This window comes from Paramisgurnus dabryanus, chromosome 2 (assembly GCF_030506205.2).
Source record: "Paramisgurnus dabryanus chromosome 2, PD_genome_1.1, whole genome shotgun sequence".
In the NCBI taxonomy this organism is placed as follows: Eukaryota; Metazoa; Chordata; class Actinopteri; order Cypriniformes; family Cobitidae; genus Paramisgurnus; species Paramisgurnus dabryanus.
In genome coordinates, this window is record NC_133338.1 from 30,970,343 (window position 1) to 30,996,607 (window position 26,265).

At 37.6% G+C, this 26,265-nt stretch overlaps 2 protein-coding genes across 13 annotated transcripts in view; both read right to left on the bottom strand.

Moving 5' to 3' along the window:
• The window catches only part of pias1a (protein inhibitor of activated STAT, 1a), a 43,344-nt gene extending 25,596 nt beyond the window's left edge, over positions 1-17,748 (bottom strand). Inside the window, exons 1-2 of the mRNA XM_065267932.2 lie at positions 17,697-17,748; positions 1,908-2,346 (exon numbers count right to left, since the gene is read on the bottom strand). Coding sequence (XP_065124004.1) covers positions 1,908-2,346; positions 17,697-17,720 — 463 coding nt within the window. The 5' untranslated portion in view covers positions 17,721-17,748. The remainder of the gene's footprint in view (positions 1-1,907; positions 2,347-17,696) is intronic.
• A 1,060-nt stretch (positions 17,749-18,808) lies between these two features.
• Positions 18,809-25,078, bottom strand: skor1a (SKI family transcriptional corepressor 1a). Of its 12 annotated transcripts, none has more exons than XM_065267833.2 (9): positions 24,697-25,077; positions 22,236-23,970; positions 21,435-21,525; positions 21,153-21,242; positions 20,969-21,040; positions 20,379-20,453; positions 20,209-20,283; positions 19,960-20,025; positions 19,471-19,695 (listed from the first exon to the last, which is right to left on the bottom strand). In XM_065267833.2, the coding sequence occupies exons 2-9, from the start codon at positions 23,958-23,960 to the stop codon at positions 19,601-19,603; spliced, it is 2,289 nt and encodes a 762-aa protein (XP_065123905.1). In that variant the 5' UTR covers positions 23,961-23,970; positions 24,697-25,077; the 3' UTR covers positions 19,471-19,600. The 12 variants fall into 12 exon arrangements, with proteins under 12 accessions (XP_065123908.1, XP_065123907.1, XP_065123903.1 ...); XM_065267832.2 differs by having other exon boundaries at positions 19,471-19,698; XM_065267841.2 differs by having other exon boundaries at positions 19,559-19,695; positions 20,209-20,272; positions 24,697-25,078.
• Between the last annotated feature and the right edge of the window lie 1,187 nt (positions 25,079-26,265).

The following is a 26,265-nucleotide window of genomic DNA, read 5'->3' on the forward strand; positions in this document are numbered from 1 at the left end:
GACCACCTGCAGTACCCTCACGGACCACTAGTGGTCCGCGGACCACAGTTTGGGAATGGCCGCTCTAGGACAGGCTGGAATTTGTTCATGATCATGCTGTGTGCTCTATAACAGTTTGTGTTTGTGTGTTGTAATACTGCCTGAGGCATTACTTTCCAATGGGAATATATCTAGGGAACTCAGGTGTTTGTACTCATAATTTCAGCACTGTATTCAAATGAGAGAGAGAGAGCGAGAAAGAGAGACATTATGAGAAGAGAGAGACAGGGATTAGTGGAAGGGTGGTCTATTTGAACAATGCTCCTCAGGCACACACTGATGCCAAACCAGCATCACCATTAAAATGCTAATGCACTGAAATATGGTTGCAGGGAATCTCTATGGCTGATATTAAAGACTCATATTTCTATATACATACATTTCTACATACATATCCTAAATCAACCTAGAAGCAAAGCAAAAAAACAAAAAATGCATGAACACACACACACACACACACACACACACACACACATAGCAATATTATTCCAGAATTTTTTTTTAATTTGGCAGAGAGGCTTCTGTGTGAACACAAACATGTCCCATAAATGTTCTGGGATCGTTCCTTTAAAGGGGACCTAGTAGCATTTCCGTAATTTACGGAAAGCGTTCCATGTGAACAAAATGCAGAATCAATGCTGTAGTGAGGACCTGCGTCTCATCGCAACAACATTTTAAATGCAGATTACATTCATGACGAGAAATATTTGCAAACTGGACTAAAGCAGGGATCAGGGAGCTCATCACCATCCATACTGAAGCTGAGATTATTCACCAGCATAACCGAACAACAAAACTAAGCCTATTTATTGCATTTTTACCTATTTGCTGTTTATAAGTGCCAGTGCCAACAATTAAGCAATTTAATTTATTAATATGCACAACAGGTGTCATGCTGTAATCTAGCCCTGACATCATCGTCAATATCTGTTTTGTGTAAATTTATACACCTGCAACATTTACCATTAGGCTACTAACAAATAATATATCATTTCTGTGGTGAGCCTATTTACTATGGTTATGTGTGTGCGTGTGTGTGGCTGTGTGCACGCGTGAGGAAGAGTAACGCCCCTCACAAACCAGTTGCTTCATTGCAGTTTGGTATGGCAAAAATACATACATTGATTTTCAATAGAACGCTGCGTTTGGCTTGCATCACTTGCATTGCGGTGCATTTTAGGTGAAGCATGCGTTTGTGTGTGTGTGTGAAGGGGTTCTTTTTTTAGGCTATATACTCTCTTGCAATTTAACATGAATACGTTTACTACAAAAAAACATCAAAGCTAAACATCATATCTAGTGAAACCGCATAACGACAAATGCTACAAATACAGTATGGGATTAAAATCAGCAAACATCTATAGGCTTCTTTACATTGTTTCAGCGACGCTTGGTGAAACAGCAGCGGATGTTTTCGGTTCAGATGCTGAATGTAATGTAATGATAAGAATGTAATGATCCCAAACTTTAGACATTCTCTGCCATTAATGGACATTTTAACTCTCGCCGATCGTGCCAACTAAATTCAAAATGTATCACGTGCTATGATGTGCTTCCTGAACACTGAACAACGATCCGTGTGAATCAGATCCCTGCGCGTATAGTGCACGTCATAGGAATTTAACGAGGCTTCGAGGTTGTATTTTTGTAATCAAGTTAGTCAAGTAACTCGATGAATTGTTCAGCCCTATACATCACATGTCTTTACAGGATCTTTACGGCATGTGTGAGAATGCAATCCTGTACATATTTTCCTAGTATATTCCCTAATCTATGTTCAAAAAGGGCTTATCTCAAACACGTTCACTCCTTCAAATCAGAGACATTGACCACAAACAGCTGCTATAAACCCAAAAGCTCAAACTCACCAAGACTCGTCGGTTTAATGAGCTCATCCAGTACATCATAAAAGGGAAGCCGCTGTAGTTTGACGTCAGGATGTACAGGATGCAGGTTGTTGGGAAGGTGGGGCAGACCCAGCTCATGTTTGGGCCCGAGAAGGGAGATGGGTAGCAGTGGGGATGGGGGTGCTCCATGCCCTTCAAACCCCAGCTGAGTGAGGCCGTGGGGAAGGTTGGCAGCAGCGGGGTGAACACCGGGCAGGGCCAGCTCGGCTGGAGACACCAGCTTGGTTGGGAAGCGTCGTCTGTATAGCTCCTTGATCTTCATCTGGACGGCGGGGCTGCAGCCGGCTTTCAGAAGATATAAGGCTTTGGTCAAGAGCTCGTGTTTTCGCCCATGTTTGTTTCTACCAGCGTAACCCAAAAGAACCTGCAACTCCGACACCCGCAGGCTCATCACCATTTGCTATAGTGAAAAGAAAGAGAGAGAAAATGTAACTTGCTTATTCATAGCTAAATCAATAACAACACGACTGTGTCCTCTGAACCCACTGTGATCACTCTGCCCAGGCCAGGCCAGTTTTCTGGGCAAAAACACAAAGACTCACAACTCACACAATGACAAACACATCTGAATACATACACAACCGCACAAACAGAGACACAGTTTCACTCAACACATATCCTCTCTCACACAAACACATTTTTCCCTTAGGCTAGGGTAGTTCAGTAATGGTCTAAGCCATGAAATATGCAAAAGGAGCAGCACAAGAAAACCGAAACACAATTTCAAATACACACAGACAACCGAAGTGTCACATTCCAGAGGCTTAAAAAACGAGACAGAAAAAACAAACAAAATAGGGCAAATAATTGTAAAAATGGGCAACATACACAGAGATAAACCCAATAAACAAATCCTACATAGCAAAGTCCATACCGACAATACCGAGAGAGAACGAGAGAGAGAGAAAGAGGGAGCGAGCGAGAGACAGAGCGAGATGGGGGAAGGGCAGAGGTATGAGCCGCTCAGCTTCCCAAATAAATGAAATTGAACACACAAACACATACATACATGCGGTCACAGCAGCAAGAATACTGTTTCAAAGCAACCGAGGTGTAGTGGTAACAGCTTACAGGGATATGATCCAAATAATTTCCTAAAGGACAATCGAATTAGTCATTCATTTACTTGGTGATCCGTCATATTCCAACAAGTGCCAGAACCAAACATGGAAATAATGAGCAACAATTTAGTAATTTTTTAGGTGAAGACCTAAAAAATTTATGGAAGGTAAAACAGTCATTAACTGGTAAAATGCTCTGATATATCTTACAAAACAACATTATCAGCGCAGGAAAACTGGCAGCTTTAAAGAGAGGTGGCTGTGTGTCTGAAACCATTAGAATGAAAAACAGAATGAGAGAATGTCTGATGAGCTCATAAGTCTGAATAATAAGACTGAAAGAGAGTTAAAGCGAGTGAGCGACCAAGAGGGAGATAGACAAAAAGAGAGAGAAATGCACTGCATGCAAGATCTGTCAGTTCTCAGTTTTTGCTTTTTATATATTAATGGTGTCAGAATTGTTTTTATTTGTTAGTTAGGTATTTGGCGGTTTACATGCGATAGAACAGTGTGCATTTTTTTTGTTAGCTTTCTCTTTAGTTTTTGTAACAACTTATCACAGTCCAGAACCTGTGTGTCTGTGCTGTTGTTGTGTGTAGCAACCTACTGTTCAGGTTTTTAAAAATATCATAAACGAATAATAAACAAATAAGTTAGAACTGCGGATGTGAGTGATGTTAGCAAATTTACTCAGGAAACGTTTGTCAGTCACATGTTTTTTACCTCTTAGCACAGTACCACTAATATTCAAATCTAAGGAACAAAATAATGGTGGGTCAGTGCAAATTTTCCTGCAAAATGATTCCTATATTGCATATAAGGCATGCAAAACAACAGCCAGTAAAAGTTATTTATGAGTAAATGTGTAGTGCAAAAATACACAACGATTAAAAAAAAAAGATCAAGATGTTAACAGTTACAGTGTTAATTTTTGCAGTGTTAATGCAGCGTTAAGCATTGTCATTTGTAACAATCACAAACATGTAATGCTTGTTCAGAATATGACTGCAGTGGGGAGAGCAGAGCAAAAAGTAACGCTTTTTGGCTTTGGCTCCATCATTCAAAAAATATTTGAGTTAGATAAATAATTTTTTAAACAATCAACACGCACATCTTTGCTACAAATGAACACTTAAAAGTTTGTTTGTGGGACCCACCGTTATCGTACAACTACACCAAAAGTGACAGCAGTGCAAATGCTACAACTTACCCCCTAGTTGGGGTTAATTGTAACAAACAGAGGGAAAATTTAATTTAAACACGAATAATTCAATAAAATTATGTCTCTTTATTAAAGGCTCTCTAAGCGAATATGCTCGACGTCACTTGTTGTTGATATTTGAACTATTTTCAAACAAACGGAGCGTAGCTAACTCCTCCCCTCCCCCTCCCTTCCGTGCTTTCGTGAACGCGACCAACCCCCACCCCCAAATCCTTCTTGGCGTTTATTGGCTGTAAAACTTTGTTTTGTTTCGTGGTGCAGGTTTGGCCACTGTGTGTATATTGAAGTTTGTAGAGCCTGGGCTGTCTGCAGAGATCGCGTTTTTTTACAGTTTGATCAGCGGTCAGGTAGCAAGCAGATAGTGAGGAGATGTGTGCTGTATGTAACAAAAAATGTTTTATTGTCTAAAACGCGTGAATTCGCTTAGAGAACCTTTAAAGGTAAATATTGTTTATATGTATCAATGCATATAAATAGTTTTTTTTTGAAAGGGCTGCGCAATTAAAGCCTGGAATACACTGCAGGATTTTTGCACTCCTATAAGATCATTACCTTATCACACTGTACGACATGGATCATTTAATTGGGTACGACCGATTTTAAACTGTACGATAATGACACGGAGGCTTCGACGCCTGCATCACTCATTACACAAGATCATGCTGAATTTCTGACACTGTCAGAAAATTATCGTAGGCTATCTTTTGGACGCAAAACTGGAAAAAACGTCTGTCCTTGAACCTCTATCTCTGTACGACATAGGAGGACCATAGATGAAGAGCCACAATCACAGAAATCGCGACGATTGTTTCACGATGGCAATCTTTCGTCTGGGACAGACAAAAATCGTGCAGTGTATCCCGGGCTTACGACAAAGAAATCATAATTGTCAGTTATTTCCTACTTAATAATAGTATTTAAATTGTTTTCATTTCATTATTATGGTATAACTAAATGCTTAATTGTAACACTGTGTTACTAACCCTGTTGTATAAAAAGTTTTAAATCCCAGCTATCAGATACTAGGAGTTGCTGACAGGTTTCAAAATTGTGTTATGTTTTAGGTAACAAGACAGTGATTAAAATTATATAAGGTTGGATTTGGTGACTTACACACCCAACTCAGAAATTGAGAAAAAAAAAACATTCCATCCCTCCAAAACACTCTTTGTTTAATATCTTAACAAAAACACATCAAAACATGTCATAAATTCACAGGAGATCATCTTCTGAAAGTAAGAGAAAAAGACCAAAACAGACTGCACATCCCTGCCTGTATAAATATGTAAAGTAGCCGTGTTACAATTAACCCCACGTTAGTTTGTGCCCCGCTCACCCCTATTTAGTGTATAAAGTAACTCCAACAGATTTGTTTCACTTATGTTTGTAGTGGCACAAGATAGCAAGTTACATGATGTAACAACATGCTTTAAGCAAGCACTAAATGGTCTAGGACCAATTGGTTATGCTGTCTAAAGCTGAGACCAACCACCTGAAGCTTACCTCTGATTTTTCTCTGTACTGAGCAAATCTTTTTGACAACTTCAATTACAAGTGGCCACAGTTAACCTCTCTCTAAATTCAAACCAACAACATTAAGAACAGAAATTAGATTTTTCACATTTGCTTAAATTTTAAGACAACATTTAAAAAAAAAACTTGTGCACCAAATTAGGTTACTTAAAACTATTCCCTTGCACACATTTAACACAACTGCATTATAAAATTAAGATATTTACAGCTTTACATTTTACACTGAAAAAAAATGGCATAAATGTCCAGTTTATTCACTTCCGGCAGTTGTACACAACTACAAACTGCACCAAATAAGTGACAAGTATAATACTATTATCCTAACTACTTACTCTTAAGATTTTATTACTACATGCAGAGGTTTCCAATAACAATCACTTCATTAAAGGTACAATTTGTAAGATATTTTCAGTAAAATATCCAAAAACCACTGGGCCTGCCTGTGTTATACAATTTGTCCAGCTGATTACTTACAATATCTCTAATGTTTTCAACTACTTGTAAATCATGAGAAAATTGCCATTCTAAACAGTGACAAGGGGCGGTACAAATTGTATCTTTAATAATCAGCATTTCCATTACAACTTTATGTTATCAAATAAAACCCCTTATATGTGACTGACGTGTTGAATGAGATCATTATCAGACCTAGCGATGCACATTTTTCAGTTATATAATATTCGAATATTTGAAAATATATTCAAATATTTGTTTATTTAAATTAATTTATTAAGTTTTAAGTATTTTTCATTTTGTCACAATTTCACAGAAGGCTTATAATAAGAAAATATTCACCACAAGCCAAGCTTATATTTTAGAGACTAACGACTGACTTGAAACCAAGGACCATGTTTATTTTCCACTTCTCATTTAGCTCTGTTAACAAAATAAAGTAGGCTATAATAGAAAGCTAACAAATCTCTCATGATGCATGGATGTGGCGGAGAAGCATGTCTAAATAACATGGGAGGCGATGGACAAAAACAGAGAGCCCAGCGTTAAAATTCTAAATACCCAAAGTAGACTGGGATCTGACTTGCTAAAACAATCAGAAATACATACAAATTAATTTTGTAAATATATTTTACATTAAAGTCTGTAAAAGACAGTACTGGTGAAGTAAAAAACCATAAATGAGCAGTAGCCTTAAACCCGGAGTGGCGCTTAAAAAACAAATAAACATTGAAATAGCATTTTTTGTTTTCAAATTATTATTGCAGATCGAATATTCAACCATTCGTGCACATCCCTATCAAAACATCTTGAATTAGTGAATTAAAACACAGTTTGAGTCTGATTATCTATTGAACTAATTATTAAGCAGGTGAACCTGATGATGTAAACTCCTCTATTAATTATTGTAGCCAATTCAAACAGCAACTTAACAAAACAAACTGTAAATGATTTACTTGAAGCAAACTGTAGCTGGTGCGTGTGCTTTGGGGGGCACAAAAAAAGAGTGCTATAGTTTCTGATTTCTGTTGAAAACAGTTCAAAATTTCACTCATTATTCTTAACGTAAGCAAATGTGCACATTGCGTCTGTGTATTTTGGCTCCTGCTGTTCAGGGTAAATCTGTGCCAGGTACATGCTCTAATATCGCTGACATGGGTGATCCAGCCAAACATTTTTGAAGGTCATGATTTTTTTTTACTTAGAAACAGAAAGAAGTTAAAGCACAAGCATCACATACACATCAGCGCCAAACATCAGGCTATACAACAGATGCTGAAAAGAGGCATTTTTGAGGTGCATGTGTGTGTACAGCATGTATTATTGTGTAGATGTGTTTGTTTGCATTCTGTCTTTGGTCTCAGGTGCTGTTATGCTGATGTTGAAGATCATCCGTCCTGCAGTGTATATTTCAGAGGGTGAAGGTAAGACTAACAAAGCACAGATAACTAGGCTGCACAATATATCATTTCAGCATCGACATCCCAATGTGTGCATCTGCAATACACACATCGCATAACATGCAGAGCGCTGTTTTATGGGTGCTTTCACACTGGAATCATTTAGTTCGGTTGAATCATATCAGTGTTCGATAACTCACTTGGTGCGGTTCGTTTGGGAAGGTGGGAAGAAGAATGCAGCAATCGAACTCTGGTGTGCACCAAAAACAGACCTAATAAGCGGTACGCTTTCAAACGAACTCTAGAGTGGTTCAAATCAACCTAACTGCAAAAGTACTGCGCAATTTTTTGGACTAAACCAGCTGCTGTAGTCAGCTGCGCCGTGCATTATGGGATGAGGAAGTGTTTGTTGACAGTTTCTATTAGCAATATTAGCAAAACGGCAGGTCGCGGACATACCTGGAGTTGCGAGGAGGTGTGTGCGGAGCCTCTGAAATTTGGTGGCTTAATTTTTGCAGTGCATTAAAACGTTGTTTTCAAGCCGCATCTGCGATTCATTCTGGAAATGGACAGTTTGTCTAAAGCGCTATCGTTTGTCCATAGTGTCTGCTCTATTTTTCCCCTTTTTGTTTACATTAGGGCTGTCACTTTTTATTCGATATTCGAATATGCATTCGAACATGACGTGAAATATCCGTATTCGAACTATAAATAAACCATCCGGTTTTTTAAATGCCATGTGTAGCGCATTTTTTACAGTAACACCTCGTAATAGGCAGGAGGCTGAGAGTGAGACCGACGACAGCAACTGTGCGCAAGAGAGGGAATCAAATGGGACCAAAATGAACCTCATGTGCATGTTAAGATAGAATTATAGTTTGTATATAAAATGACATATTGTTTATAGTGTTAAATATTATAGCAGAATAAAAAGCTTGTGTTAATACGTTCGCATTATGAAATTAGCATGTATGAAGATAATTTCATCATTTTTACAACGCAATGTAAACTTTATATTAAACAACAGCATTTGTCTTGTAAACGGATTTGAAATGATCATGTGCTGACTGTCGCGCGTCACATAGACGACAGAGTCAAGTGAGATCTGATTAACTCATCTATAAGTTTAATTTCATCTCAAGTATCAAAGGGTTTGTGCTCTCTATCATTGAAAACGGGCAAGCAAACAGCACGCGCAGGGTTAATGTACTTGTGAATGACGGCTCACAAACGCGTGGGATAGGCTTTGTATGTGTGCTTGTTGTCAATGACAGTTCTGGTCACAAACACGCTCAAGCGCGGGATATGTGTGCTTGTCAATGATGGGCATTAAATCCGCGAAATTCCGCGGAGTTTTCTGCCGAAATCTGCGGGCGCGAATTCCGTTTGCGTCTGTCTATATACTCCTGCTGCTATTTAAGTTGTCACGTTATTGTTTGTAACTGTTCTGAATCATTTTTTTTTATATATATAAGTTTGTTATTCATAAGTTGATAACCTGCTGTTTCAAACATTAAGTAAAAAGTAATCCAGACAACCATGTGTATGACTGTCACTGTTAATAATTTTGTGATTGAATCTCCATTATGGTGGGTTTTTGATGCGCGTGGGGGGCGGCGCCTAGATATTCGAATATATTCGGATACATTGCATGATATTCGAAATCCGTTCGAATTAGATTTTTCTCAAAAGTGACAGCCCTAGTTTACATCCAGGGTTCCGTTGGAATTTCGCACACGTTGATTCTGACCAATCGAGAAGCAGTTTAGGAAATACGTTCAAAGACTGAATATGTGGCCAATGAGTGATGTGGATGTTACAACATGACTGAATTGCGGACCAGAGCACTCAGTGTTGTGTGAAAAGGAACCTAAACTACTGAAAAAAGCATTTTTTTGCTTTTGATCCGGACCAGATGAACCAAACTACAGATGTGAAAACACCCTATAATTCATCTGGTCAAGTCTGCCAGCATTTACCATACCGCAATAAATAAATAAACGCATTTATATAGAATTTCACTTGCATGCTATCTCTCTCTCTTTCTCTCTCTCTCTCTCTCTCTCTCTCTCTCTCTCTCTCGCTAGCTATAAGCCTGGAGTACAACAGTGTGCCAGCTTTCCCTCCAACTCTCTCTCTCTCATCTGCCCCTCCCCCACTATCTCCAGCCCTGCAGCTCACATATCTCAGTCCTCCTTTGTGTTTCACCCCCCCACACGCACGCACGCACGCACAACCGGCCAACCACCCGCGCGCACACACACACACAAACCTACACTACCACTGCATGATCTAAATGCACAAAATATGACAGCAGTCAACAACAAAGTTCCCAGCAGAGCCTTCAACTGTTTACAAACACACTCCAGACAAACAGCGCTACTAAGGTTGTGTGTGATAAATCAGTGAAGCTCTCAGTAAGTACAGTCACCAATCATGAAAACAGATCTAAAAACTCAAAATGTGTTGAGTGATGAACAGGTGTTTTACCAACTGAATTATTATTAAACACAGTCTACAGTGTATTTCTGTTACAGTCAGGCAACGGTTTATATTTTGGGCTAAGCATTTGTTGGTTACGGTCAGAATTATAACTGGAGTGACTGGGTATGTGGTGGCATCAGAATTTTGTTTATGGGCAAATGACTTCTTACACAAAATGTCTTGGAACTTCATGCCAATGAAGTTAGCAACACCCATAATCAGACTCAGAAATAATCATTTGGTGTACTTGTGTCAACTGATCATGTTTTTTTCCAATAGCCAATATCTTCATTGGAAAACTGGATTTACATAAAATTCATAAAATTGTAATGAACGTTAACTTATATTACATAAATTGTGCTCAAAATTAACAAAGCATACATTTAGTTAAATAAGCCTAATTTATGGTACCACGTAGGATCTACGCCTATGTGTCTTAAAACAATGTAACAACACATTCATTCTAGGTGGACCACAAGCGCTGCGATGTGTCCGCTACAACCCACCTGTCAGGTTTAAAAAACTAGCGTTGCATTTCATCATAGGCTTTTACGCAAACGTTGGGCCAAGATGAGGAGTTATTTAACTTAAACGACATGTTTTAATTGACTGGAGATGTTGCAAATCTGCCTGAAAGAGGACGTGTGTCTATATCAGTGGTGACCAACCCGGTTCCTGGAGATCTACTGTTCTGCAGCAAAGCTCAGCTCCAACCCAAATCAAACACACCTGAACCTGGCAATCAAGCATTTCAGGGCTATCTAAAAAATTAGAGTCAGGTGTGTTGAAGCTGGGTTGAACCAAAATATGCAGGAGGGTAGATCTCCAGGAACAGGGTTGGTCACCCCTGGTCTATATCATCTTAATGTTCAGCAAGAAGAATAGTTTGAGGGGACAAAGACTCTCCAAGGACCACAGATGGAGAACTTCAGGAATCAGTGGAATCTTGGGGTCAGAAAGCTTTACAAAAATAATAATGGAAAACAGCACCTCAATAACCACAAGTTGTTTGGGACACATAAGAAATCCTCTGCCCTTATGCAAAAACAAACTCCAGTATATTCATTTGCCGAACTGGAACTTTAAACAAGACTGGGTTCTGTAGCCATATGAAACAAAAGAGTTTTTTGGTTGCAAGAACACAAGATGGCTTGGGTGCACACAGGGATTAAAAAGTGCTCTATGTATGTTTAGTCTACAGTTAAATATACCACCAGTAGGCATGGGCCGGTATAAGATTCTGGCGGTATGATAACCTTTAGCAAAAATACCACGGTTTCACGGTGTTGCGGTATTGCCATTGCAACACTAAAATGTGTTATTTTCAAATGCCAGGTACAATAAAGCCTTTAAATTATAATATGCTTTCAAAACATATATAATATTTTCGTAATATATATTAAATGTAAACATCAAATCAATCACATGACTTCATGATTTAATGAATTTTGTATAAACACAGCTCATACCTTGGAGACGGTATCACAGAACATTTTAGTGGTTTTGAAACCTTGACTGTTTTAAACCTCGGTATACCTTGAAACCGGTAATCGGCCCATGCCTAACCACCAGACCTTAATTGTTTTGAACCAAATATTGTAACACAGGTCCTGGACATCTTATTATAATGATTTGCGTCATGGATAATATCAAATACCAACAGATAGAAAAGTCAAAATCTGACTTGCTCAGAAGAAATTTTATAAATTTTATAAATTTTTTTATAAATTTCTTTTAATTTATTTGGTTCAAAACATTGGTTCAGAACAAACATAAAAAAATTTTTTTTAGCACAAAATCAAGTTCTGCCACAGCCATCCCAGTTCCCTGACCTGAACTTCTTACCTTCGACTAAACGGTTAACCAGTTAATATGAACATGCAAAATCAGTATATTACTATCCATAAGCCAGTGACAATTTTTTTATTTTTAAAAACTACTTTCTTAATTGTTTTCAACAGGAAGATAAATCAGGCTTTGAAGCTGTAGAAGCTTGCTGTAAATAAATGATAGTACACAAGCAAATAAGTTAAAAACACTATGCTAGATATCAATAGGATAGCTAGCATTTAAAGCGACAAAAATGCAAAAGCACTAATCATTATACAGTAGAATATAAAAAGGGGTTGCACCAACTAATCAACAATATCGATAAAGACGCTTCTTGTCAACAAATTTCATCACAGTGGGTCTGTGATCTCAAATGCTCTTTCACCACCGTCGGACGGAGCGGACACTCATCCGCTTCATACAGCCCGAGCTGTGTACTTATAATTAAATTCAGGCGCTGTTTCTTCATACAAGCAAGCTGTCTGCTCAACAATTTGTTTAATTGTTGTTGGGTTGTCATAAAAATTGTATTGAACCAGAAAATAAGCATCTGTTTTAAAGTAAGGGTTTTAATTAATGCAACAATGCATGTATATCACTTTCATATCATAATGGCTTATTTACTTTGTTAATAATAACAAATGTTAATTTTCATCAAGGTCTAAATTTGAAGATTAAAATCAGTTTATAAATCCGTGGCAAAATTTCTTCAGCACATCCCTAAAAACCCAATTCATTTTGTTTATTTATGTTCTGACATTTAAAGATGTTTTACTATTTAAAAGCTGCACAAACTTTTTTATATAAAATATTAAAAAGATGATATTAGTAAAACTCTAGTAGCATGTGGCTTTTACACTTTTAAAAGTACACTTCTACACATAAATACCCTAATTTAGTGTCTTATAGCTATAATAAGTTAAAATCAAATTGAGTAAATATTTATGTTTTTATCAGATTAGTCGATTAAATAAAAAAAATATTGTCCATAATCGTTGGTTGCAGCCCTGATACAAATGCATACAGCCACCTCTGAGCACACTCTCCAACACAAACTTTTCTACCCACATGATCACTAATGGCACTTTTCCATTGCATAGTACCCCACGATTTGGCTTAGTTTGGGTCGGGTCAGCTTACAGTACTTTTGGGAGCTTTTCCATTGGGTGCAGTACCCGATACTTTTTTTTGTACCACCTCGGTTGGGGTTCCAAGCGACCCGAGCTGATACAAAACGTGACGCGAAAACACTGTAGGTCACTGATTGGTCTGAGAGAAGCATCATCGCTATATTGTAAATATTAGCTTTAGCTTACTGTTAGCTTGCCCTGTCTCAAGCAAACATGTTGTTATCTGTGTTCTGCTATAAGTTTCCAAACACCCTTTTAGCGATGAAAAACATCCACAGGTTGAGAATCCGGGACACCATTAACAGTTTTTTCCAGACTTACAGTTTGTGGCGGCACATTCGCGACGTGCACGTCTGCATTATATATGCTTAAATGCAACTTGAACCCCACGGTTCGGGTGTTTGACAGAAACTGTCATGTGAGACAGAGGTAGTTATAAACGAGATGTGCAAACATCTATTTGTGGTGGCCAATTTTAATTTTGTGGCAGACTGAGAAATAAATGAATGTATGGGAATGTACAACAACGCTCTCACTTGTATGATGTCACAGCAATAGGCAGCGTAAATATAACGACACGCCTATAATCCATCCCACTCCGAAGTGATACTAAACTCGATGGAAAAGCTAACCACGCCAAAGTGAGGTGAGCTGACCCGACCCAAACTAAACTAAACCGTGGGGTACTATGCAATGGAAAAGCGCCAAAAGATCTTAAGGGGTCCCATCACACACTACACTACAGACAACTTTCTGCAGGACACAAAGTAGAATTCAGACAAGATCCATCAGAGCACAACATAAACACAAAGCATATACAAACAAGAAAGTAACTAGCAAGTAGCTTTATAGCCTTTGGCAATAATTACATCAATGTGCTTTTGTTCTAGAGCTGCACAATTAATCGTAAAATTAACCAGAGTACAACTACAGGTAAAACAATTACATAATCGCCAAAAGACTCAAATACAGAGGTCCATTTGTGCTCATTTTCTGTGCATTTCACCAGTATGTTTTTTTTATTGACAACAAAACTCACATAATTATTTGTTATTTATATCATCTAGGATGTATAGAATTTACAATGCAGTTACCATGTTTTACCATGTAAAACATTTCAAAACTTCAATGTAAAATCTACTAATCGACAATAATAATCCCAATCATAATACCAAGGTTGAAGGTGAATAATCAACAATTATATTTTTTGTCATAATCGTGCAGCCCTATTTTGTTCACAGTGTGAAATATTAAATTCTATGTTAAATGCATTTATAAACCATTATATAACACTAAAAACAATGATGACAACAGCAGGGTGGAATGAAAGTGTGATGTGCTTATCATAGTGACACACGACAGCTCTGTTTAAAAACATAGTGCACTCTATAGTAGCCTTATAGAGTAATATCTTGACTAAATCTGAAAGTTGTGTGTCAGATCTTGAAAACTCTACAAGAACAGTAAGTATGCATTTCATACAAAAAATACAAAGCAGGCCACTATAAGCAAAAACACCCATTTTTGATCATCCCTAGTACATTAGACTTATCTAGTAGACAGCCTTTTGGGTATTGATATAGTAACATGAGAGCTTCTCTGGATCTGCTGTGTTTTCTTCATTTACTTTGAGCCTGCGTCACTGTAAAATCTAATCTGATGACCAACTGAAGCTCACCATGTCTCAAATCAGAACCACATAGTGCTTTGATATGTGAAGTACACTGGGAGGAGACGGGAAGGATTTAATACATGATTAAGACATTAGTGCTTTGTCCAAACAGAGTATGAGTGCTGAGCTGACTACAAGCATTTATAAACATTATAGCAGAAAGTGACCCCAGATCAGCATGATGACTCCACAATATTCTGTTAGAAAGACAATAATCTCTATCTACACTATTTGTTACTGTATCAAGTGTGAGACTGTGCAGTGCGAGCTAATCCCCTAGGAAATTATTATAGATGCTAGTGCCACGCAAGGGAACATCTGCTGAAGGGAGATATAACACACACAACCACAATCCCCTACCTTAATCACCTATGTGATGATGGAGGCTATTTGTGTGGCCAGAGATATCTGTCTACAGCCTGAGAGAGGGAATGTGCACCTCTGTAAGTATGTGTGTGAGCAACGGAATGAGAAAAATAAATTAAATATGGGGCTTTACATGGATCTTATTAAATATCATAAACGCTGAAACCCCAAATGTTTGTACTCTGTCTTACTTAATTCGTTTTCGTGATGATGCACGACAACAACTAAAACCCACTGAGCAAACCACAAGAAAACAACTGCTATTTCCTGCAGGTATATAGCCTCGAAACAGCTTTAAACTTACATGCTTTCAGAAAGAACTTACGCCAGATTGTATCTAACCACTGTTATATGAATCAACACATGAGGTGAATGACAAGTATTCATTCTTCTCCTTTGAATAATCTTAAAACTGGTCTAATATCCCTTTCGGTGAAAGTGCAACTCTGCTGATAATCATCATAAGACTGTATGCATCTGAAGACATTTAAAGCCAAACACTAAGTAATCTGATCCCGAAGTCAGATATTTTCTCTGGGCATTAAATGTGTTCAGCCCTATCCAAAATTAAAGTGCTTTGTTGGATAAATGGCTGAGGCCAGCAGCACCAACAATATCAGTCCAAAAGTAAATGATATTCTGAATTGACACAAATTGCATTAAAAAAAATCAAAAAGCCAAATACAAAAGAGCACAAAAAAAACTTCAAGTATCAGATCATTTTCTTTCAACAAACCCATATTCATTCATACTAAATGTTGTAGGTTAGACTTGAGATGACCTCTTGTGCTGCTATTTTAATATAACAGAAAGGCAGACAGATCTAGAGACATATAGGGCATTCTGAAAACAAGTTTTACCAGTCAATGTTATAGATTACATCTTAAACTGATGCAAATCTGCTCTGGAGGTCCTATATAGGCAACATGTGACCAACAGTGCATCTCTCGTCTACATTACCTTTAGCCGACAGACGGTCTTACGACATCAAAGAGAGTGATTTGAAAACACTTCCCTCTGAGGGAACTTTGATGTTACATGCCGAACAGTCTGCACAGCACCACATGAACTCGAGCTCACCTATTTTAAACACCTCCATGCAACGTTATTACTATAGAACCAATGCTATGCCGAGCAATTTGAGCCCTACAGGACACACAAATCGGATCTGAACATTTGTTATACGCAGTGTGGACAGTCAATCATCCAAATCGGATTTAAATTGACATGTGTGAACACAGCCTACCTGTCATTTAAACCAACCAACATAATATTTTGTGCAGTGATTACTATCTTTAAGTAACTATTACATGTTTAAATAAGCTAAATGAAAGCTCTGTAAAATATCAGGTTGGAAGCAAGCCATATTTAATGATAGCTTTATCATTTCTCTGTTCTAATAGAAAGACGTGGACATTTTATACAGAAGCTAAGACACGAAACAATGACAAACAGTTGATATAATAAGACATCAATAGTTAAAAAACAAAACTAGAGATTTAATTTTTGTACAAAGCAATGCAGATAGAAATAAAAAAATAAACAGGCTAGCATACAGTTCACTGCAAGCACATGAATTCACAAGCACACATAACAGTTATATACTTCCTACTGTGAGTGTGAACTTGACTATCCTCTATCATGCATGCAGCAATAACTTTCAGTTTCTATGGACATAAATGAAGAAGGAGCTTTCTAGAGCCTAGTAAAGATCATCTGAACGTCTAGAATAAAAATAAACAAAACTAAAATGCTCGCCCAGAAGGGTATTTTACAATTCAGTGTTTTTCGTTTCTCATACATTTAGGATCATCCCACAGACTCGCGGTTAAGGTTAAAGAAATCACAATCGCACTGCATCCCTGCCTGTCATTTATAAACCAAATGCCAAATAGCAGCAAAACGAACTAAGCAGCACTATAATCTTCTTATTGTGGAAACCCTATACTTTTTATGAAAAAGACAAACCTTTCCCATCCATGTGCCATTAACACGGTGGGATTGCCGTATACGGGTGTTAAAGTAAAACATACAGCGCGTACTTAAAATATAACACAAACTAAATGTGCGACGAACTGAAATGTTGGATTTTCGGCTGCATAATCTGAGCGACAGATTCCTGCACTTTCTCCCGCTTGATTGACAACCCGTCAACAGTCCTCGCGTCCGCGCGTAAAAGCGATGGAGCTTTCTAGCAATCTACAAGTACAAGCGACCGCATCACATATTGACCATCAAAATCCACAAATAAGATCTACCATCAGCAAATGTTAAATGTGTAAATTAGCCAAAGTGTAAAGCTGTTCTTCAACAGATTGCATGAGCGTGATTTATTTGGTGAAAAAGTGATAAAGTTAGTAATTCCCCTGAGGAGAGCGGTGGACAGACAGCTCCCTCTACATCAACAAAAACACGCTGGAAGCTTTCTACAAGAGCTCCACTGCAAAATCACTTCCCATGCAACTTTAGCTATCAGAACAGCGGTTAAATGCACTACAACCATCTCGTGATACAGCGGATGAGTAGTGCGCGTACTTCTAACGGTACAATAAGATCTCCCTGTTCACTATCCGACTGGAAATTGAGAGCAGCGTTTTACCTTTAGTTCCGCACTCTCCGCCATCTTGTGACTGCTAGCGCGGGCGTGACGTAACTGGGTCACGTGGTGTGCACGCTGAGCTCGTTGCCGGTTAACCGCTACTTTTTCAAATACTAAAACAAACACTTGGCCATGTTGTCAACGAGGTAAGGCAGCTAATGCTATCAAAATTTGAATAAACGGGATTTGTGGATGGCACTATGTCATATTTAATGACATATCATTGAAGCAAAGGCTTAGGATACGGCTTACGTCCTTTACCCTTTATTGAAAATGACGTTACGACATATGAATGCTCGCTATGCGGGGATCATATTTTGCCGAGTGTCTAAAAGTGATTCACAAAGTCACGTGTTGTACATAAAGTTCTTTTCAGAGGGCTAGATGTGCCAGTTTCGTCAACTGAATAGCTGAGGGATCTAAATGTAAAACTTTTTTGTCAACTGGGTTTTTTAAAGAAGTGCCGTTTTTTATTCTCTTACAACCTTAAAAAGTTTGGAATGTGCAACAGGTAATCCATAATTACAATGAACGTAAACGGGGACGAAAGCACACACTGTGAGACAGACAACTATTCAAATCAAATCCAGATATCGTTTTTCCCTTAATAGTAAGCATACATATATAACACTTTTAAAGCAACCTTCATTATTTATAACTAAACGTAACGATACAATTAATGAAATACATTGACGTTTATAATGCCGATGCGCACTGATATCGGCAGTGTGCAACCCTGAGGTTTTACCACTAGATGGAGGTGTTGTATTTAAAAAAGTAGACGTCCAGTTTTGTTAAAAACTGAACTGAGAGATCTATAATGCGCAGTCGTTTTCAAAATTAAAACAGGACACGATGTTACATAGGTTTGTAGGCTAAATGTATAAGCTTGTTATTTTGGAAATACTATGCTTCCAATGTAGCAACGGCATATTTTATTGGGAAACCATAACGCTGTATTTTTTTCTGTAGGTTTCAGACTATGCCTCTGTTTTGTATTTTTCTTCTGGTACATACAGTAGTTTTTCAGTTTCAGTCAGCAAACATCAGGTGTTTTACTAGTGAAAGTCGATAAGGCCTATAAAGTTTCTTGCCAAAATAAGTTTTAATGAATGAAAAAATAAGTAATGGAACTTGATGGAAGAAACATTATTGTAAACAAAAAAATCAAATTTGAGTCAAAACTTTTATTCAGGAATTAAGCAAGAGATAACTTTATTGTGAAAAAACACTTCAGTCTTGTAACATTTAGTTTAAGCACTTTTTTGTGGAAAAACAACATTCTTGATATTCTGAATTAGTTTTTGGGGTGAATATGGAATAAGTGCTTATTCAAACTTGATATTGTTAAACAACTATTATTAAATAGATTTTTGGGTTGACTAAATTTATAGTCTGAGATGCTGCTTATTTAAAGTGCTTAAGATTTATGATACACACTTAATTTGGGATAACACATCCGTGAATTCATTTAGAGAGTAATCAAGTAATGTATGTAAAAACACAAATACATAAATTATGAGAATAATCAACAATTTCAGTTTATGAAATTGCACAATTTTACAATTCATTGCACATTGCCACATATCATGTATTTGTACTGATTAAAAAAATCAACCTATTTACATAAGTAACAATGTAATTATTTGAACATTTGTTCTGATCATTTCAATGTTTTGATGTCCTAAAGTAATCCTAGACCATTTCCATTTTCTGTAGAGCGTTTAAAGTAGAGATCACAACGCCAGTGAATCCTCTAGAAGGATTGCGATTCAGCAGTCCTCAGTTTTCAGAGTGCATGAATTAAAAGAACCTCCCAAACATAGTGCGAATGTGATATTCCTTTATGGGATTTTTAAAGTTTTCAGCTGTACTGCAATGCCTTCCCGGGATACAGCTGTAAGTTAAGGTGGTAAAAGGGGTGGCTTGAAGGTGCAGGTCCCTGTGCAGTGTCGTGGAGTGAGCATTTTGCAGGAGAAATGGTGAAGAGCGTCGTGAGCTTCTAGGAAAAATGTCAATTAGTGTCAATAATTAAGAACACTTTCCATCCAAAAAAAAAAATGAAATTGTGCTATATCATAACACTTTTAATGCATGAACATGGGAAAGATTCCTATCAAGCACACATGGTGACGTTTTAATGTATTTTGTACATTAAACAATTGAGATAATTCTAAAAAAAAAAAGTAGCACTTGCATATTTCGTACACAAAGCTAAATTTTTTATGGATAACATATGTTTGGATGATATGTTCTAAATTACCTTTAAGCTTCTGTTGAATTGCATAACGAGCTTTTCTCTCCTGATCCAACTCGTTGCACAATGTGTCTAAATAAAATAAAAAGTAATAAATCAGATGGGGATGGGTCACAAACATCAAATGTTTTTTTTTTCAGTTAAATGTGACCTTTTTTCTTTTAGATTAAGTTTAACTCAGTAAAAAATATGCAAGTGTCACTTTGTAAATCTCATTTTCCTTTTTCATGCGCGAAATATGCATACATGCAGTACCTCTTACAATCTGCAGCTGCTGGACCATCTCCTCTCGATAAGACAGTTCCCTCTTCATTTGATCCTGAAAATTATCTGTTAGAGTCAACATATATAAAGATAAACAAGGATTCAAATAATGGATAGTTTGACTTTGTATAATTACTATGAACATATAATCTTTTAATTACCTTTTAAACTTTGAAATTCCCGTTCCAGTTTTTTTCTTAGCTCCACTTGCTCCAAGAGCTGCTTTTGGAGCTCCTCTTTGAAAAAGAAATAATATAATTTGTTATCACTGTGATTTTTAATCACCACACAATAATCCCAATAATCAGTTAGTATTTTCAAGGAAAATTATCCCAAGTAAAGAAAAATCTTATGAGACTTGTATGTATTTTCATTCTGTTTCACACTCTCTGGTTTTCCTATCTTAATAGCGCTATTTAGGTTACTAAGACAAAACACGCGGTCCCCGTGTTTTCAAGCATGACATTGCAAAATAATTAGGACAGTTGCCTGAGGGGTGTGTGGAAAACGAGACTGCAGTTCAAGGACAATTCTCACGAACACACATAATTATGTAGAGATTGCCTGTATTTTCTATTTTGCTATGTTTTAAAAATAGGAAATAGTGTAAACAAAAATTACTTCATTTGTCTTATAAAATTGGCTACACTACGCCTTTGAATCTAAAAAAAAATGAGTCTCTTGTAATTTTAAGTACATGTATTATTTTAATTTTATAAACAGCAAATATCGTAGCTATAATTAAAGTTACCTTTCGCCATATTCTCGATGTCTTTCTCGAAAAAATGAAATCTGTTTTCAGCACTTCTCAATGCAGAGTCGTCTGCATAAACAATGGAAAAAATATAATGTTGAGTGACATATAAATATACACCACCACATAATTAAACGGAAAAATAAACATCTATAAATAAATATTTTGATATGTTACTTACTTGAGTTATCTTTGCCAACGCTAATTTCCCCTGCACGTGATTTTTGCGGTTCACATTCGTCCTTTGTACTGTTGTGTGGGGTGTGTGAATCTATAAAGGAAACTGATTTTATTACTATAATTGAACTTAACGTTAAGATAAAATGTACTATTAAAATGTAAGTTATTTTAATCAGATCTCATCACATATCCTAATACTTTAATACTGTTGATTTATATTCAATTGCTATGATTTATTTATTTATTATTATGTATTTATTTTTTATTTTATTTTTTTGCTTACCGTTTGATTCAGCTGCGTTGCGTGGAAGTTTAGAATCTGAACAAGGCAATGTGCTCTGAAGAGACGCGCCCTCCTTTTCATGAGAGTACACCTGCAGACATTAACCAACCATTAAAAAATAAATACAACCCCAATTATACATCATTTTGTTCTTTTCTTACTCAAACATACGACAGACAACAGATTGTCACTAATAGTACTCTTCTAATGATCAGAGAATAGTTGGCTACATCAAGGCAAATTACTCATATTACAGGGTAAATTTGATCAGATGGACAGACAATAAGAACAGTTTTCACTGAATTGGGGACAGTAACCACAGGGGAGTCCTTTCACCAATTCAGTTATAGCCCGCGGGTAAAATCAGGGCTGACCATTCGTTCTAAACATTTAATTTAGTACAATCACCCGCTGCTGTGTTCTTTTATTTAGATCACTCTGCATTAATAAACATGGGATTTAAACGACCTATATCCATTACAACGTAAATTGCAAAGTGTTCAGAAATAGAAAACTGAATAAAGAATCCCCGAGCACACAATTAAGCACAATTACCCGCTATTACAGCTGAAAGACTGCTATATCAGACTATTGACTATGGTGCTATTCTGAGCCATGAGTGCCCTTATTCAGGTTCCATGCTTAAAAAGGAATACAAATATGCTCAATGCTTATAAGGTTAACACAATACTTTAGCTATTTTAAAGTATTAAAAGCGTTTTTAAATGTGACAAGTGACTTTATAGAGGGATCAGACCTGTACATTTAATAGTAGATTTATGTTGTGAGTGTGATACTCACATGATAAACAGTGGCATCGTTTTTCTTTGCAGCCAGCTTGTTCTGCTTCTGATCAGAGATGGCTGTTTCACTGAAACTGGTTTGCTCATCGTCTGGCTGTGGTGTGTTTCTGTGCCCGTTGTGACTGCTCAAAGCGATTTCCCCTACGGGACTTTGACTACGATCATCCACGGAAAGTTGAATAGACTCCTCATCTTCTGGCAATCTATTGGACTCGACGTCGATGTCTGGATCTTCCCCACTGTCCACACACGGAGAGACAGATCTGTAGCTGGAGCTCTCACTTACAAAGTCTGGTGACAAATGGCCCGTATGGGCTCCGCTATACGCGTCCCTGTTTCCGTAGAGCTTGGCTATACTCTCTGCATCTTTAATCACTGGCCTGAAAGCAGAAATATAGCTGATCTTTCTGGGGGTGGTTGGTTGACCCTCAGTTGACCTGGCCTCGTCCCCAGATTTGTCTTCGTCGTTTCTGAGTGACTGTGAGCTGGAGCAACGCTCGCTGTCAAACAGACTGTCTCTAGATGTGTTACCACCTCGTTCGCTCTCTGAAATCTCCGTTTCAGTTTGTCGCCCACCTATGAGCTCAGTGTGTGGTTTTGGTTGTGCTGGTTGGTAGGATGACAGCGGCAGACTAGCTGTAGTGGGCCAAAACATGGGAAACGGTGGATAGAGACCGTCCTTCGCCCCGGGCCAAAACACACCAGGTACGTTGGTCTTATTTTGCTCACCAACTCCGTCGTCCTTCTTTTGACAAAGTCCAAATGCTGGGAAACTATACGGATGTGGAAAAATTGGAGGTGGGATTTTTTGCAGCATGCCAAAACTTTTACTGGGCACGGGAATGACCGGGTAGTTACGTACACTGTTGGTTAAGCCGAGGCCACCACGATCATCATCGCAGCGCAAAGTTTTATGAGGTATATCAGGGGAACTGGTCTGCGTGATGTTGCTGGAGGCCTGTGGTTTTAGTGGGGATGACATTTCCGATCCACTCCCTGGCATTGCCCGTTTTCGGCTCCCACCGTTGAACATGGCCTTTACATCCTCCCACGCGTGACAAATGTCATCAGACATGGATTTTTCGGTCAGTTTTAGGTGGCGTCTCCACGAATTAAAATTTGCTGCGTCCGGCTGTGTGTATTTAGACTCGGGTGTGCGGTGAGAATGAAATATAAATTTGTTGGGCGAAAAATACATATTGCAATAAGTGCACTTAATGCATTTCGCCCTGGAGCTGTTGTACCTCGCTGGAATGAAGCTTCCTCTGCATCCCCAGGCGCACTCGTGCGTAACATCAAATGCAAAATTCTCGGGTAATTTAGGAGGATTGTGAGCTCCGAGGAAAGATTTGCACAGGCGCTCGGCCTCGCGTTTGGTGATCATGCCACAGCGACGCGAGGAGATGGGCATGGCACCCGCGCGTCTCAGGATCTCCAGCTGCACAGGTGTGCACTGTACACAGGTAATTCCAAGAGCCACGCGTCTGTTGTGAATTTCATTGTAGCTATAGCTCTTCAATAAAGTGTTGGAGATCTGCGCCAGACACAATCTTTCCTGACCGTCTATGACCAAAGAGACGATGGGGACTCCATACAGCACAGTTTCACTCACTTGATTTGGCTTTAGCGAACTGCTTCCAGAATAAGGCTGCAGTTCTTGCTTTGAGTTGGGGGAAGAACAGGCATCTCGTCCTGTAGACAGCTGACCGGGTATTGACTCCATTCCTGGAAGTCTGTGGAGGACGAATCAGAAATTCAAAATTATACTTCAAGGTAATAAATTAAATCACGAATATGTGCTTAATGTGGCGTTGTCCTAATAAATGAACATTAAAACAAAATAAAATGAGAAAAACAAAGATTACCAAAATAGTATGTAATAATTTTATTTATTTAAGAACAACAACAAATTATAATTTTTATTATTATTAAGCTTAAAAAAACTGTAGCATGCAACGATCATTTATATTTGAAATATCTTCTTACTTTCACCATCTTGTGTGGATTTATTACCAAAGTTTATTAGTTTACCTTTCTAGGTAATATCTGTATTATCTCCAATGAGCTTAGCAACAAGGAAAAGAAGCACTAAGCCGCTTTCTGTGTAATTACACGGCATGTGCTGCTCGACTTCGATCTGTTAATAAAAGTCTTATTTATAATTAAGACACTGTGAGAGGAGCTTTGTCATAAAATATCCTGAGATGTCGTTTACTTGGCTGTCCCTTTATATTATATTATATATTTATAAGACGTTTACATACGCTATTATAAACTAATTAAGTGCTGAATTTTTATTTTCTTAATCGAGGAACAATTTTAAAACATAACCATTTATCCTATATTCTAAACATTTTGTGAAATGCAGATAGCATTATGAAACTCGTTTAGGCGCGTCAGTTCAAGAAAATGCAAAGCTAATTATTTAGACCATTTTGTAAATATGAAAAGAAACCTACCTTTAAATCAGGAAAACAGCTCGGAGGAAGGAATGTCTTTGCTTTAAATAAATAGGCCTAAAACCAGAAGGATAAAAAGGTCCACCACAAGCCACTGGAGTGCTTGAAGAGAACTTGGAGGTTAGCGTCTTTCACTCTTCTCCCTCTTAAAACAGCTTTAGGGTTTCCATCCCATTCAGCTCTCTTGCGTGGTGATGGGAGCGCAAACTGAGGGACCACATGGCAGTCCCGAAGCTCGTGCCTCTTCTTAATAGGTTGTGCGCGATCTACTTCAAAAGAGGGAATGCCAAAAGAATAGGAAGGCACACCCACTGAGATCAGATCCGATTCTGGTATTAACCGTTTGCTTCCACAACTCCAAAACAAAGATCACTAACCAATAGATAGACAGATAGATAGATAGATAGATAGATAGATAGATAGACAGATAGACAGATAGACAGATAGATAGATAGATAGATAGATAGATAGATAGATAGATAGATAGATAGATAGATAGATAGATAGATAGATAGATAGGATAAACAACTTTAATAACTGCTATTAAAAACTGGCGGTGATCGCCCTTTCTGTCACGGCTCACGGTGAATGATACACATTTGTTAAACACACCAGCCAGTGAGAGCGAGTTGTGTGTACAAACAGTGATATCAGAGCAATGAACTGAGGTAAGTGGTGCAACCTTATATGGCCGTATTAACTATTTAAAACCTGATCAATGCCCTTCAGTTAACCCCACTAACTCTTGACGTAAAGATATCAATATAAGGCCGGACAAAGATGTGCTGCAAACAAAAAATGGCTTTTCACAGAAATCTGGCATAATTGATTGTGTTTAATACAGGCTTTCTTGGAAAACGCGCGTCCCACTGGCTACTTATAAAACTGTTAAAAGAACTGCAGTGGTAAAAAAATCACTCTGTTCTGCGTTAAGCATCGGTTATAGTCTTGACTGGAATTAATACATACTTGTTTATTTTTTGAAAGGTTTTTGACAGTTTTTTTAGGAGAAGAATGCCTCATGCATTACCTGCCCCGCCCAACCTCTGATCAAAGAGTAAATAGGATACCTAAAGAAAACAGAATCAATTACCTGTATCAAAAAAGTAAAAACTTTTTTCTTTCAAGGGCCATTTTTTAGAAGAAATTCTGCATTTTACATTAACTGAGCATACACAATATTGTACTACTGATTAATTGATTGCATTACATTATTTAAGCTAAATTTAGGCGTTTTTAAAAAGGAAACAAATCGGTTCTGTTCAAAGACATTGATTTTTTTAATTATGAGAAACTAAATGTTTTTTTAAAGCAGAAGTTAAATTAACTTGTTTAAGTTGTTTGATTTGTTATAACGGCTAAAACAAATGGGAAAAATCTGTCAAGCGACGCTCTGTTGTGAGCTATGACCGAGGGGCCACTGGCTAAATCTAATTCAATATTAATGGAAAGGAAACTTTAACCAGATCTGCCTAGCAGTGTCTTCTTTCACAACCAAGAAGCTTCGTCCTGGCCCAGCAATAATTACAATTTTATTCTGTAATTATTCCTTTATTGTTGATTATTTAG

What these genes read in the sequence shown, in the direction of transcription:
- skor1a (XM_065267830.2), bottom strand. Translation starts at nt 23,960, where the DNA reads ATGGAGTCAATACCCGGTCAGCTGTCTACAGGACGAGATGCCTGTTCT. An exon ending in CGTTGGCAAAGATAACTCAA is followed by an intron (nt 21,041 to 21,152) that starts GTAAGTAACATA and finishes TTGTTTATGCAG; the next exon opens with ACGACTCTGCATTGAGAAGT. An exon ending in CATCGAGAATATGGCGAAAG is followed by an intron (nt 20,454 to 20,968) that starts GTAACTTTAATT and finishes TCTTTTTCAAAG; the next exon opens with AGGAGCTCCAAAAGCAGCTC.